We start from the raw sequence: 16991 nt of genomic DNA, 5'->3' as shown, positions 1-16991 counted from the left end.
ACAAAGTAATAATACATTTAGTCTCATCACACACATGTCATTTAGCATAGGGACATAACAGTACCGTACATTATAGTGTTAATATTAGTCAACAGGTTATACATGAAAGGGAGTGTGTATTTAATAAACTTTTCTGCGTATATTTTCGGGGTTAAATTATTTAGATTCGTGCATCTGGAAATTTGAATGTTAGTTTGATTTGATAGTGTTCTACCCCGGCCCCTCCGATCCCCTATGACAAATCCAAAGGCACCTCAGTTTGCATGCAGATATTTGGCTGGTGTGACAGGATACCAGCACAAACATTGGTTTGTCTATACATTCTTATAATATATTTTATGAGTTTTTAAAATGTGAGAAAATAATATAAGCTGTTTTGAAAACTGCTTTTACTTTCCAAAGGGACCTCTGGAATAAACGAAAAAGAAAAGAAAGTTAATGGCCGGATTATTTCACAGGCCAGGAATTTAATCTTTGAGGGAGCATGGGCCATTTTCATTTTGAAAGTTATAGGCACTGGACAGTTTGGTAACTGTCAAAGACAAGTCTTCTTACTTGGCGTATCGCAACATGTGCATCAAATAACAAACCTGTGAAATAGTTGCACAAATGTGTTTGCTTTCAGATGCATAATAATGTTCAATGCTGAAGTCGTTTATTATTCGAGTGAGAAATTGCCTCTTTCTCAAAAACTGTTACTTCAGAGGGAGCCGTTTTTCACAACGTTTTACACTATCAGCAGCTTCATTGCTCGTTCCAAAGTGTGTTTTTATGCTAATAACTATTTTGAGTAATTACCATTAGTGTCCAGCCTTTAATACCACAAAGGAATACCCAAGACTTCAGTGTACCATAAGAGTATGGCACCTGTTTTTGTTGTTGTTTTTTTTACATATTTTTTTATTTTTTAGATGAAAAGCATGGTCCCACATCTTGTTAAGAAAAAGGTAAATTGCATATATAACATTTTAGTACCAGGAAATATATGCACAACAAGCTTTGGCATAAAATAAGGGGTGTTTTATACGCTAGTCAATAAGATAGAAGGTTCCAGCTTGTTAAAGTTGTAACAGTTTCTAGAACAACAAAAAACAAACAGTAGTTGTAGCTGGTAAAACAGAGCAGTTGAATTAGAACATATGGAAAACGTAATTTATAGTCTTCTTGGATTAACCATATTCTCAAGACTTGCCTAATGCTGTTTGTGATAAAAATAAATCTCCTGCTACAAAGAAAATAATGATCAGGACCTTGTCAAGTCTTTCCTTTTTTATTATTTTTTTTTTATTAACTTATTTTGTCATTGTTACAACTCACTTGTAAAATAACAAAACTTCATTGGCGATAATTTTTGAGCCAATTTAGTCTCTTGTCTTCCTCCAGTAGTGACATGGTTTGTACACTTTTTCACTAATTGCCATTTTGTGCCGACGGCAAAACTAACGAACTACTTCTAATACCCACACCACAATGGGTGCATTTCTAAGACGACTTCAGAAGAAGCTAGGTACTAACGCTACGTACATTTACATCAATGTAAAAAATATATACAGGCAAAAAATGTGATAATTTTTTCTTTAAAGTCCAAGACACATTTTCTCCAGTACAAATACTTTTTTTTCAAGTTTTTTTTTTCTAATCAAAAAGAAAAGAAAAGCCAATTAGAAAATAAATGTTAGTTATTTATCGTGGATTTAATTTCCTCAATCAAGGAACCTGTTTAGGACCATTGTAATGCAAAGCATACACGAACTGACAAGTATTTTCCATTAAGAGTTTGTTTTGAAATTTTAAAATGATTTATTTGATTGGAAACGACCAGTATTGCCTGGGATTACAACAAATCTTAGGTGATTTGGTATTTGTTTGCTTAATTAATAAATTAATGTATAATTTGGTTGATCTACTAATGACAATTTGACCGAGTCGATTTGACCACGATTTTACACCCAAAGGATGCTAGCAGAAGTTTGTCCCGTCCTCTTCTAACCAAATCATTGTCCCGTGATTGACACCCCCTCCAGAATGAGTGGCATAGTCCAGCTCAGGATATCATGGTAAAAGAGCTGCAGTGTGTAAAATGTGATTAAGACAATGGAAATATTAAAATATGTCTTTTAATAATAATAATAGTAATAATAATAGTTTGGGAGGCTAATCATCCTTACTCGCAGCTATGAGCTGAATTGCGAAGGATGTTGCTACAACGTGTTTGAGAAGCAGGCATGCAAGGCCAGCCACATCAACCCAATATGACCACAGAGCACAGCCAGATATCGAAGTGTTTAATTTTTCACCCGAGGGAGGAAAAACGGATGGTCTGGAAAACCCTTGTGGCACAGCAGAGAACCAACGCACAACTGGCCCTGGCCAGGTATCAACCAGGGTCGCCTTGGTGAGAGGCGAGCACTTTACGCACAAGCCAACCTTACCCCCTTGCCTCTTTCGAGGGTGTTAATGAACACAAACTGTACAAAACAAAAAGTGATTTTGGTATAATTTTGTCCTACATGTACTCATTTTAGTTAAATTTGAAATAAATATAGGTTACATTAATAACTGTGATATGTTACCATTGCATGTGCAACTATTAATTTCAATTCAGGGGTGTTCAGACTATAAATCTCGTATTATGAATTTTGAAAAATTGTTCTCAACGATGATGTTGAGCCTGATGAAGCTTGTACAAGCTCTGCTCACTGTTTAGTCAGAGTCAGGAAAAATCCATGCTTAACAGGTTAGCATATTTCACAGGTTAGCAAAGAATTTTTGCTTACAAGTGAATTTACATACTTCCTGTTAGTAAGCATGTCTTCACTTACAAAAACTAGCACAGACAATTTACGATACCTTGTTAGCGGAGAATGGTGACTGGAACGGAAAACGGTAGCGTCAAGCAGAAGCCATGAATTTATTATAAGTCCTTATGTTTTTGCTTAATGCACACTCCCTTAACATAATTTCTTTTAATGCTAATCGCTTATGGTACACAAGGCAAAAATGCATGCAAGCTTGACAGTAAACTTGCTTGCAAAGGAGTAAAGTAACCGTTTCAGCTTCTGCATGATAATGCAATACAATCCATTGATTATGAAACTGACACAAATGGTTATGTCCATGGATAAGTCAAAACCGAAGCATAAGCTTACCAATGAAAGGTTCATGAAATTGAGACACAAACACTCTGAGTCAATCATTTAGGAATACGAGTTGTGGGTGCCAGAACTGTATTTTGTGGGGTTGCGCATTTATTATATTGTTTATTTTTCTGAAGAATTTCCTTATGGGGTCCAATGTGTAAAAGACCCAACAAGGGAACACAGCTCTGTGTTCCGTGGTGGACATTCCTTTGTTCTGTACAACTTTCTTCAACACTGTTCTTCAACATTGTAAATAACACTGTGTGGACGTATGTAAGTCCACACAGTGTTTCAAGTCCCTACATTATTTTTACCTTGGCATGTAGGGCTTTCCCTCTCCAAAAAGCTCACACACCTTCAAAATGTCTGTTTAAGTGAAAGCTCTACACAAATATTTGATTCTGTAAGATACGAGTGTTCTCTTTGATTTATACACAAAATTTTCCCAAACCTTATAGTGTTGTAGCACTGTGTTCAGTTCGCCATATCTCAAAAAGGCTTATGGGAACACAGGTCTCCAAAAAGTGATAAATGGGGATCGTAGTCCTGAAAATATCATTGGTTCATTACGTGCAAAAATGTTTCACCAGTTGCCCATAAATTATATTTGTTTGCAATGTTTAAGACAGCCAAGATTTACACAATAAAGTTTTTAAACCAATCCATTCATAAAAGGCATAATACATGTCATAAGGGCCAAATTAACAAATAAGGGCATTTTCTAAATGCTTTAAAAAACAAAAATCATAAAAAGAAAAGTAAAAAGCACCAGCTAGAAATATTTTGTCAATATTAAATTAAATTCTGGGTGATTTGCTTAAAACAAAAAAAATTGTACACCCAACCAGCTGCTCTTTATCCAAAACCGAAGTCGACCACGGAGGTTTATTTTTTTACAAAATTAAGGCTTCAGCTGAGAGCTTCAGCTTATGTAGCCATAGCAGATGTAGCAAGGGGTAGCTGTAGCCATAGCTTATGCAGCCATAGCTGGATGTAGCCAGGCTTAGCTATAACCAAAGCAAAATACACTTATTCTTAATACCGGGCATGTTGCCAACCCCAGTCTAACGAGTCCTTACTGCGTTCCTAAATTATACAATAATGCTGACGTACATCTTACAAGTTTGATTTAAATTACCTTTTTTTTTTAAACCAATAAAACAGTTAATGTTTTGACGGACTGACCCTAGCAGAGTCTTTTAATTTATAACATAGGATGAAGGGACAGTTATTTCAATTTCCCTGATCAAAATTCAAACCATGTTTTAGGGATCATGTCATGAGATTACAGGCTTCAGAATGCACTCATTAGAAGCAGAACCTCGTAAAGACACTGGACACTATTGGTAATTGTCAAAGACCAGTCTTCTCACTTGGTGTATCTCAACATACACGTATGCACAACATAACAAACCTGCGAAAAATTTGAGCTCAATTGCTCATCAAAGTCGCGAGATAATCATGGAAGAAAAAACACCCTTGTCACACAAAATTGTGTGCTTTCAGATGCTTGATTTCGGGACCTCAAAAAATCAAATTGGTGGAAAATTACTTCTTTCTCGAAAATTATGTTACTTCAGAGGGAGCCTTTTTCACAATGTTTTAAACTATCAGCAGCTCTCCATTGCTTGTTACCAAGTAAGTGTTGATGCTAACAATTATTTTGAGTAATTACCAATAGTGTCCAGTGCATTTAAAACAGTGCTGTTCATAACCAGGGTTGACTGTACACAGCACAATGAGCTATGTGTTGAGAGGGGGCATTTCAGGAACCTCAAGAAGGGAGGGTGATACCGTTGGGGTCAAAGGGATGAGAAGAGAAAAACAAGATGCTCTGTAATTTTATAAGGTTTGTGTGTGAACCATATAAATTAATGTCAACAGTGATTATCATCGGTGAATATATTGAACTGTTACGAGGGGTCAAACGGCCAGCTAAACCACACCATGCAAGTCCTTAACCCACTGAGCTGTTCGTCCATAGCTACAAATGTGAAGCAAAAATGGTGATTCTGTGATTAAAAAAAAAACCCAGTGTCGATCGTATTATGGCTTAAAATGGAGCACGGCAACTACACACCAGCCGGATCAAGAATCAAGAATCCATGAATTCGGGAAATTTACTCTGACTTGGGAAAAAGGGTACGAGTGAGGAAGTCCCCAGCAAAACACTTTGCACAGCTCGCAGTCAAAACTTTTGTCAAGCCCTTAATTTGTCAAATTTACTCCCATCCCACTTGGGAAAAACAGTATGAATGAGCAAGTCCCCAGCAACGCTTTGCACAGCTCGAGCGGCCAAAACTTTTGTCAGTGATTTTCTGTCAATTACCGGTGATTTTACATAATGCTCTTTGAGGTTTAAAAAAAATCTATCTAGCTAGCAGTACTACTGGGGCTGGGGCTTGCGCTTGGCTCCGTTAACAATTCCTCCTGTAGAGAGGTGACCAGTTGGAAACAGTCGTCTTGCGTTGCCTTGCGGCGGATGTAGTAGAGGATGTACGCCTTGCAACGCGTCACCGCCGCCTCCTGAACTGGAGATACGCTCGTGTCGTTGAAGCAAAACCACTGACCTGTTAAAAGCAGAGTGAGAAATTGTAATAATTAATGAATAATCTAACAAAACTTTAAGGGTTTGGGTACTTTTTGACCGGCACAAAACACAAACTTCCACAGGTTTACATTAAACTTACACTATACACAGTTTAGAGATAATGATGGCAGAAAGCTTCCCCCAAAAAATTGACTTGCTGAGCTGATGTAGTTTTGGGGAAGCAAGTAAAAAAAACTAAAAAAAATAAAAATTATTATTATTCAACGGATTTACGCGACTCTCCTAAAAACATCGCTCTGTGATTTTCACTTCACTAATGAAGCTGAAACTTCTATAGGTAAATTATATTACACACCCACAGCTTCATTCACAGCGAGTAGGGATTCATGTCTTGGCAAAAAATTCGATCTTCAAAAGGTCTCAATACCCTTTTAAAAATTGGTGGAATTGTAAGCTTTGCACGGTGTGGAAAATAAGATAAGAATTAACTATAAATAGTAAACTTGCAGGTATATTACAGCCATGTACAGTAGACTCTTAATAAGAGGTTCACAGGACTAGCCCATTTTCCTTGTAATATATTCAAAGCTCTAGATATCCGATTGCGGTAATATCAATGCACATGTAATAGCATCAATTCAACCAAAGATTTTCCAATTCTACAGATTGAAAGAAAAAGCTTTGTTCTTACCGTCATTCTTAGCGAAGGCAACATAGTGACCACACCCAGCACTGAAAATAACAAATAGAGAAGACGGTCAAGCAGAACAACTACTCACAAAAGACCTTACTTATTACAAGCCTCGTGAACAGAATGTTTGAATTGTAAACTAAGTCATATTTGATTGTGGTATTTCAGAGAAATGTGCTATTAAAATCACATACATGACCAATCAAGCACAAAGAAATAACTTGAAATTAGAATACCTCAACTATTCTTACAACCTTTTGTTCTAATCAACCTAATTAATTTCTTATTATACATTTTCTGTTGTGAAACCAAAAGAGTGCCTTTTACTAATAAATAATTCAGAGCATTTATATGGCACTCCACAAGAGAATGAGTACCTCACTATCAATAACAGAATTTAAAGATATTTAGTTATTGAGATTTTGTATTATTACCTATCAAAATCACAGCACCAGCTGAATATTAACAGGATAAAATTACGATAAAATATACAAACCACAACCATTGCTTACAAAAGATAAAAAAGGCATACAAAATTACTCTGAATTTATTGAGTTGTTAACCACTGGTTCTTTTCAGAAGCACCACTACTTAAAACAGATGTTCACATGGTGTTACCGCAAACCACTATTAGTTATGCTTCCATCATGCAAAGTTTAAAATCCTACTTAAAATGACTCCACAAAATACATATATAGAAAAGAGATACACAGATGAAAATGGGGGGAAAATATTTAGCAAAATTATTCATTACGAAGCCTTGAGAGATACATGTATGGAGAGATATGGAATGGAAAAACGGCAAACAAAGAATAAAACATATTATGACAAACAGATTATAGGCTGGGAAATAGATAAGTTTTGAGTTGGTGCTGCAAGGTTGCAGTAAACACTGTCTCTCTGAAAGCACACGGTCGCCTTGTTCCACAATTTAGGGGCAAAAGAAGAAACAAATATATATATCTCAAAACAATTTCAAATAGTGAAGCCCGGTTCATGCTTCCTGCAAAAGGGAAGCAAATTTTTGTTACACAATAATCGGTACGTGCTCCCTTGCCAGTTGTGACGCAAAGAAATTTGCTTTGCACAAAGCCTTCGCAAGAAGTATGAACCAGGCTCAAGTCAACTGTCGCTGTATAACATCACCAAGCCTAAAAAGGTTTAAAAGTGTTAAAACAAATCTTAGAGTCTTACCCAGATCCTTGATGAATTACCACAGCTTTGAGATCATAAATTGTGCTCTCGCTGTCTGGCGATTCCTATTTACACAAAGAAAAAGCACCCAACAATAAACCTCTTGATATTCATTCCATTCAAGTCAGTTTCAATTAAATTCAATTAAACTCTTATTAATTAAACTTTTATTTCATAATATTCTTTCTCAAGATACAACATATATTATAAAAGTACTGAATGTTTATGAGTGCAATGGTGCAAATATTTTCATGAGTTGATTGATAGAATATTCTTTTCAATGAGGCGGAAATTTTTTTCTTCACTTCCATGGTGATTAGGCACCATACCAAATACTGTTCATCCCATAGATGCACAGGCCTATTTATGTGGCCCGACGTGTGTCCATTTTGTTATTTTTTTTAGACCGTACAGCGTGTATTTGCTATACACATACTGACATGTACTTCATATTCAACGTACAAACGTTCCCTTACAAAATGGCGGGCACCTCCTTGCGGTGCTGTTGCATTTTTGCATGCGGATTCACCAGTGCGCCCTCAGTTCTTATATCAGGCATGCAACTCTTCAGCGAGAAAAAAACGCATTTCTGGTTCCAACCGCATCCCCATAAACAAAAAGCAATAACAACCCTACGGTGCCAGACTGTGCAAAAAGTAGTGTAGAAGTTGTTCTAAACGAGGAGAAATTGAGTCTCCGTGGTGTTTTTTTTTTTCACTGATTTTTTTTTCGTAGCGCCGAATTCTGTTTCATGAAACACGGAAAACCGTGGATGAGTTACATACCTGTTATATATAACTCTATGGTTAATTCCTACTGGCGTGAACTCACCTCTGGTTTGAGTATGTATGGCCTTAGATCAAGACCCCTGAGTGGAAACTGAACAAAGACATCAATCTTACTCCGTAGGAAACCGGTCCATTGAAATCGCTTGATGTGCATGCACAGTACCTACAATGAAAACATTTCATGATGCACATCAGGCAAATAAACAGGGTGCGTTCCATTAGCTTCCCCGCGTCAACCCCGGTCTGCCCCCGGTACGTTCGAATAGCTTTGATGTCATTACAGGGGCTCACCAGGGTCAGCCCAAAGTGCCCTGCTTGTGGAACTGGTCACTTGGGGCTGGCCTGAGGTACATGACAACACCACGAGAGGAAGAGTGGTCGTTCGTTTAACTATTGTCAGGGGCTCACCCGTGTGAGCACCGTGGGGTAGACCCAGGGAAGCTATTCGAACGCACCCACAATATTTCAAACAGGGTCATTCACAAATAACTTTCTTACAGGATTCTAGAATAGTGTGTTTACAATTGCCTTCCATTGTTTTGCAAAGGCATCCCAGCCTACAAGCTTTTGCTTTAATGGGCCATGCCGCCATACAGTTTTCAGTCTTGTAAAATCCTATTGTTTGTATTTGTATATTGTGTTTGTATGGAAATAAATGTTGATTGATTTGATTTGGTTTGATTTGACAATGAAAGTGGTGTTGGGAATAAGCTTGAACACTTACATTAGGCAACTTGCGAAACCAGAACTTCTTTGTGGAGGGTTGTCTCTTCTGGCAGTTTGTACACATGTAATGCTCAGACTCGGCAAGCTCCTCAACCTCTGTGAAGCTCTGTAGACAATCTGAAGAGAATCGGACAAGGACAAGGCAACTTGATAGTTAGCTAAAACTTACCATCATCTAAAGAACACCAGATCATAATGACCAAAACGTAGAGTTGCAAGCCACTGGCTCTTTAAAGGCAGTGGACACTATTGGTAATTACTCAAAACAATTATCAGCATAAAACCTCACTTGGTAACGAGTAATGGGGAGAGGTTGATAGTAGAAAGCATTGTGAGAAACGGCTCCCTCTCAAGAGGCGTAGTTTTCGAGAAAGAAGTAATTTTCCACGAATTTGATTTCGAGACCTCAAGTTTAGAATTTGAGGTCTCGAAATCAAGCATCTGAAAGCACAAAACTTTGTGTGACAAGGGTGTTATTTCCTTCATAGTTATCTCGCAACTCTGATGACCAATCGAGCTCAAATTTTCACAGGTTTGTTATTTTATGCATATGTTGAGATACACCGACTGGGCTAGACTGGCCTTTGACAATTACCAATAGTGTCCAGTGTCTTTACTCAGAACCTAGGAGATCTCATTCAAATAGTCACTGAGATGCCAGTCTAGACCAGGCTAGACTCTACTGTGGTTAGACGTGCCGATGCCATGACCGCGTGAGTTCTAGGTGTGGAATGTTTGTCTGACATACAGGTATTTTTAGCAAAAGTGACATCGTTACTGTGGAATACTACTTAAAAGATGATGACAGTGTGCGTCGGGGGCTCTTACCTTGTATCCGGCATAGCCGCGATCCATCTTTTGACTTGCTTCTAGACCTGAAACGCTGGGGTATATCTAGCGATACATCTGTAAATAAGCGAAAGAACATTTTTAACATCGACTACTCATAATGGCCCCTTAAACATTTATGGTATCAGTAACAGATACTACCCTGGCTTGAATGTCTCTCCTTAAAGGCACTGGACACTATTGGTAATTACTCAAAAATAATTGTTAGCACACGAACTTCCTACGTAATGAGCAAGAGAGAGTGTACAAAATGTGAGAAACAACTCCCTCTGAAAGTTTCTGAATAAGAGGTAATTTCTCAATCCAAAAATAAAAGGCCTGAAGCCTTTTATTATCCATCTGAAAGCACACAAATTTGTGCAAAAATCAAAGCTGTTTTTTCTTTCATTATTCTATTGCATCTGTGGTGACCAATTTAGTCCAAATTTTCACAGATTTGTTATTTTATGCATATGTAGGGATACACTAAGTGAGAATACTTGTCTTTGACAACTACCAAACGTGTCCAGTACTTTTAACCTAAAACTATAGGCTGTGCACATCATTTGCAAGAAGAAGAATGCTGGAAATGAACAACAGGAAAAGAGCTTTCTCTAGAAGACAATCAGAGCACACTGATCGAAACGTCTAATTGAAACAAATGGTTCTTTTCAAAACCACCCCAACTCATTTAGAGATAATCATTACATGGTGTAACCGCAAACCTTTCCATAACACGAAAAGAAACAAAACAGTTTGAAATAATTCATAGACTCACCTAGGAATGGATCAATCTTCTTGTAGAAGCTTTCACACACAACACAATGGACCTGACTGAGTAGCAGGCCGCCGAACATGAAAGTCACTATAGTACTGGTTCCGTTCGTCTGTCGTCTTGGGTTACCAGGCCACAGGGTACCTTGCAGCTCAGTGTGTAGTCTGTCTAGAAGATAACGCATGAACTCGTGGGCGTCCTGCTGCTGGTAACCTCTGCAAGTGTGTAGATAATAATGATACATGTAGTTACAACGTTTATAAAACGCTTAATATTTTTGTATCTAAGCAAAAATAAGTGGGGCACCAGCCACAACAATGCAAACTTTAAGTAATTTTGGCCGGTAACCTGTTTCTGCTAAGCAATACTCTTCTGTGCTTAGCAAGTATTTGTGCTTGAAACTGGGCCCTGCTGTTTTTGAGTGCCAGATGTGAGTGAGGACATGGTACCCTCCAGAGTAAGATGACAGATGTTAACTGGCACTTCTCCTTAAAGCAGAGTCCAGCAACACTTGCACGACTCCCGGCAACAATCGTCAATGCATAGATTTCAGTTTTTGTTGGTTTCTTCAGGAATTGCTTTTTTTTAATAAGATACGAGGATATTTAGGGTCAACAGGAATAAAGGGATTGGGTTCACAACAGGGTCCTGTGAGATTAATGGTATAAATATTGAATATTATTTAAGTTTTGAATTGATAATTAGATCATGAGTTAGTTGTTTGCCTCTTCCCATTTTCCTACCTGAATCTTGGAAAGATTTTCCACATGACGGAGAAGAGCGAGTCTGGAGAGATTGCGGACTGTCCACCCTGCCACAGAGCACACAGCGTCTTCCTCACCTCTTCCACAAGAGATCTATCGAACAAAAAGGTGCCAACATGTCATTGTTGCAAAACATTTGTGACATGACCTGAAATAAATGGCTGTGAAATTGCCAAATTTCCTCAATTTTTGTCCACCCAGTTTTTAGAACTTGGGTTTGATAACTTAAAAATGGGTTGCATATATCTTTTAGGACTTAAACAATCGAACGGTTCCAAAAACCAAAGGTATACTTTGCAAAGGTATACAGGCCTGTATGTGCATTGATGCAGTTATTGTGAAATGCGCTATATAAGAACTTGTTATTAAGAATTTGTTACTTTGCTAGGTTTTTGAAGGGGCAAGGGCACCTCTGGGCACCATGGCAATGACCAATGGGCACAGAGGCACTCACTTGAAGAATCCTCAATCTGTTTTCAATCTACCAATACTTACACATCGTCATGCTTGAGGTTTCTTGTGTTGTAGATTCGCTTGCCAGCCGACTTGCCATTCCTCAACTCGACAGCCGGCAGATCTTTGAAGTAGCAGCAAAACTGGTGTATGTTACTGTAGACAGAAAGAGGAAAAAATCAAAAGAGGTGGTTGGAATCAAATTTTCATCAGGCTGTCAAAATAGCGTAAAAAAAAAAACTACACTAAGAAGTGTTATCCCAGTAAGAACCTTCCAACTTCTTATCAAATAAGGTTGTCGCACTATCGGGTCCTCATGCAAACATCAGTTTGACATCTATTATTATGAATGCAAAAGTCAAAAAGTTGTGTTTCAGTAATAAGTCGACAGTTTATAGGATTTGAGGCATTGCATGGTGAGGTATCAATATATATATTTGGTTTGCGGTAACACCATGTGTGTATCTACTTGCTAGGTAGAGTTTGTTCTTAATTCGACAGTACTTATTCTAGTCAATGAGAAATTAGTGGTTAGCTTGGAGATTTGAACCGACAACCTTGTGATTGCAAGTCCTGCTGGACCACTGGTCCACTTTGCATGAACATGAACATGCAACAACATCGTATCTTGGTGTCCATTGACTTAGTGTGTACATCCAGTTAATTTTTAAGGGAGATACGACCTTGTAACATTCTAAAACTCGCATTTCACGTAAAGGGAAATAGGGGACACGACCTTGTTGCACCGACACAAAGATTCAGTCTACACTAAGGCCCTTTTCGAAACTATGGCTTCGGCTCAAGAATCCGCTCAGGGGCCTCGCGTCCGTACTCAGGACTTCAGACGAGAGAACAGAAGCCTGAAGCCAAATACAAAGCTAAAGCCGTGGATTCAAAAAGGGCTAACGACTGAACCTAAACACTTTTTTGTTTACTTCATCTCAAAGTTTTCCCTTTGCACTCACCTGAGGGACTGAAGTACTGCATTCATGAAACACGTGTTGCCCAGGTTTCTTAGACCAGGAATGGAAGGTTTCGTCTGAATGGAGGAAAAGGAAACACTCAAAAACTAACTTCAGTTACAAAACTTCACAAACCAAACACCACAAGGGCCTGATTAAAGGCACTGGACACTAATGGTAATTACTCAAAATAATTGTTAGCATAAAAATTTACTTAGTAATAAGTGCTGAAGAGCTTTTGATATTATAAACGTTGTTGGAAATTACACCCTTTGAAGTAATGTAGCAGGGATTCAACCTTTGCTTTTGCGCGTCGGACTCCACCTTATCAGGCATTCTTTACTTACACAGCTAGCGCAGAAATTTTGCGCTTGCACAGTAAGTGGAGAGTGGTAATGAAAAGCGCAGAATTCGGCGATAAGCCGAGCTACATGTAGGAAATTGGGCCCTGGTTCATTTTGGAACCACCATTACTCAAAAGAGAGATAAAACTACATGGGGGTTTACCAAAAAAATTCTTAAGTTGTTGTCTTTTTATCATGCAAACCTTGATGTATTATTCATTCTTTACATTATGTGTGGCTAGTTTTCTTACATTATTAGTGGCTAGTTTTTTCTTTGGTGGTCCTTCCTCGTCTCCATCGCTGACATGATCTTTGGAATTTTTTAGTCGTTTGTTGTCAAGTTGAGCGCTACAAAAACAAAACAGTGAAAACAAGTTAGTTTGCTCTCAGCTTATTATGCCTCATCTAAATACTGTCCCTAGAATGAAGAATTAAGCGACTCAAAACAAAAATACACCCAAACAGCTTTGGACAGCTGCATCTTGGCCCAAACTAGGCCCGTATCTCAAGTGTATATTATGTTACCAACCGAATAGATGGAATCACTTACCTAGCTATGTCTTGCAAGATCTGCCTGATTTGTTGGACTGCCCCGGCTTTTGTGTCGTTCACGACAAACTCATCACATTCGTAGCTGAGAAAGTCAAACATAAACAGAAACACAATTGGTAATTGCTGTATACATAATTTCACAGTCTGCCTATTGCCTTGGGCACAATCTCATAGTTGGTAAGCAGAGAATGATGCTTAGCAATTGTTTTCTGCTCAGCCAGTTTTTACTGGGAACCAGTCATAAACTGTATACATTACAGGGCATTTCGGCAGGTAACCTTTCTCTGCTAAGCAAAGTTTTTCTGTGCTAAGCATTTGTTAAATTTAAGTCTTAACTGTCTGCCCTCATTGGTAACCTATAACTCCTGGCATATGAAAAGGGGTTATAGTCGATTCCCTTGGCAAAAAAAGTGTCACAACCAGGATTCGATTCAACACTCGGGCCTATAGAACCCGAGTTTGATGCTCTGAATCACTCCGCCAAAAAAGCACCTCCACTGAGGTCAAAAGAGGCAAATCATTCACGACCTCAGCGTCCTTGTAGCATTTTGCGTTAAAATGTAAGGGGTCTGTAACCTTTTTTTAGTTATGGCAGACACTATAGGAGTGCACTGTTTGGTTTGGGGTATACAAACATATTTACCCAAACCCAATAATGTCAAATGAATGTGTACACCACATCTCAAAATTGCTTATAAGAAAAGCTTCACGAAAGATTTCAAAAAAGATCATTACCAAAAAACACTTAGGTTTTCACAATTGATGCATACACTGTGTTGACACTCTTCGTAATGTTTCTTGGCGTGACCGTTGACATACCTGGAACAGAAAAAAACAAACCATTACCCCAAAATTAAGTTTACTTTTAAGTTGACAGATTTGAAGCTTTGTACTGTTTTGAAAATAATGTGAATCAAATGTGGAGAAGAAGTGCTGGTCTCCGGAATTTGTTTATGTAGTAGGGGTTTATAAGCCCCAACTGTGCAATCTGGAGCCTTCTATCTGTTTTCTCCATTTTGTTTATGTGAAATTGAAAGTAAAATTTGAAATACGCATTCGTGCGCATCAGGCTAATGCACTAGCTTGTGCATGGGGAGAACCTTGCCACGGTAGAAATCCTGCGTATACTGAGACCAGCTATTGCTCCATTATTGGTTTATGTTTTACCCCACACCAACGTAAGATAAAATACTCACAGGCTTTCTTTATGCAGGGATAATACAGGCTGTATTATAGTTAGGCCATGGGGAAAAAGTATGAACATGTGGTTTGGGGTTGTACAAAGACAAATTTACTAGTCAACTTGTCCTTGTACAATCGTAAATCACAGTTTTGTTATTACACTTTATTGAGGACATACAAGGGCTGACCGACATGGTGTAGGCTGTCCATTTAATCACAATTTTATTGACTTTTCCTAGCAGGCATGAAATCACACGAGGGCCATGGAGCCCATTGCCTCCATTGTCCCTGGTGTTAGTGCCCCTTCAAAGGTGTTCCATAGACTTTTACAGCACAAAGTGCCCTCCACAAAATGAAAATGGCCCAAGCCCTCTCAACGATGAAATGTCAGGCCTGTTCAAGGTCAACAAGGTCACAATCAGAAAGATGGAAGAATATCATGCCAGATAATGTAAACATAAAACATTTTTTTAAATATTTTGTTTACCGTCCACAAGCGATGATGCCACATGATAAACACATCCAGGGACTTTTGCTGGACCTGCAACCTGTTGGGAAGAAGACACCAAAATAAAGACAATAAATGTTGTGTTCAGCATTAACATATCAGCGTCTGGATCTGGTCTCAACGCTCTAATTTTTAGAGCATAATGAGAAGAGAGAAGACAATGAAGAAATTTCAGTTTTAGATGTGGGAGGATAAAATTGTTTTATCTTTGAACACTGCTCTTTTGAGTGTGGGTGTTGGTTTGGATTCGGTCGGCCCAAGTTAAGTTTTTATGTCTCTCTGGCAAAATTCTTTTGAATACTTATTGATTTACGTATCCTGCCATCGCTTTTTCACTCATTTCGACCAAAAGGAATCTCTCTTTGGAGTAAATACACTAATTTATTTCATAGGGGACGTAAAACAATAATGAATGAAAAAGTGGATATGGAAATGTTTCCCTTTCAATCATAGTTTTAATTTAAAAAATAATTGAAATTAATTGGTAAGACTCAAGAGGTTTAATTTTGTACATCAACATGTTATTTATTTGATGAGCCACAAACTATCTTAATGGTGCAATAATTAAGATGCAAACTAAGATCTGAGAAAGAAGCACAACAAAATGTTTACTTACCTGCACAAACCCAAGTTGTCAAAATCTCTCCATTATTGGTTTTTCTAGTGACCGGCAAAGCAGCAACTCCCTGTTTCACACTGTTCACCAGATGTGGGCACTCCATAGCAAGCGAAACTCATCCAAAAGACGAGAACTACAAGATCTAGCTAGCCGGTCAATGTATGCAAATGCCCGGCGTTACACACAAACACCGGCGGACAATGCCACACAGAACGAGAAGCTTGCCCGGCCGCACGGCCTCGTGAGCTAGCTAGCTAGGCCGGGGAACACACGGTACACAGTGGGTGCTTTTCTTCCGGCTACTTTCAATGGTCGAGTGTAGTGTGCACCGCACGTAGATGGCTATGACCTCACCGCAATACGCAGTACAATGTACGTAACGTGTGTTGTTGCAATGAATGAGGGTTTATAACTCGGATGTCGATTTCAGAATCAGTTTTGCTACCATTTAGCGCACCACTTGAGGACATTGGATGTCAAATTTCTGATTTATACTATTCAAATAACATACCATTTAATTTTCAGCTGTATTGGCTGCGCAAAAAGGTGTCCAGCAGGAAGAAATAAAATAAAGTTTCTGCGATTTAGGTAACTTCCATACTTTGACAACGCACATGAATCTCTGAAAATCTGCTGAACTTATGAGGGCGCTATATAAGAAACACAGTCCATCATCAATTTTATCCGATCCCATTATTATTATTGTGCATCATTGAAGTTTTCAAAAGTTAGCACATGCACAAAGCTATTGTTCTTTCATAAACATTGCTTTAAAAAAATTGCTTTACAAATATAAACCCGAGACGTGGACTACCCAGATTGGAACCCAAGGGCCTACTATAGATTTTGAAGATATGAAAAAAATTCATCTCATTAAGATTTTTTAATTCAATTATTTAGCTAATAGGCCTAAG

General features: G+C 38.3%; 1 protein-coding gene across 1 annotated transcript; it reads right to left on the bottom strand.

The window, feature by feature from the left end:
* Positions 1-4768: 4768 nt before the first annotated feature.
* LOC117296133 (ubiquitin carboxyl-terminal hydrolase 3-like) lies at positions 4769-16685 on the bottom strand. Its single transcript, XM_033779010.1, has 15 exons — positions 16075-16685; positions 15438-15498; positions 14504-14587; positions 13767-13850; positions 13468-13564; positions 12876-12949; positions 11953-12066; positions 11437-11550; positions 10697-10908; positions 9919-9996; positions 9089-9207; positions 8408-8527; positions 7577-7641; positions 6383-6423; positions 4769-5710 (listed from the first exon to the last, which is right to left on the bottom strand). Exons 1-15 carry the CDS (start codon positions 16178-16180, stop codon positions 5514-5516), a joined length of 1566 nt encoding a protein of 521 aa, XP_033634901.1. The 5' UTR covers positions 16181-16685; the 3' UTR covers positions 4769-5513.
* Positions 16686-16991: the final 306 nt, after the last annotated feature.

This window comes from Asterias rubens, chromosome 10 (genome assembly GCF_902459465.1).
Source record: "Asterias rubens chromosome 10, eAstRub1.3, whole genome shotgun sequence".
NCBI lineage: Eukaryota > Metazoa > Echinodermata > Asteroidea > Forcipulatida > Asteriidae > Asterias > Asterias rubens.
This window is presented reverse-complemented; position numbering and strand designations above follow the sequence as displayed.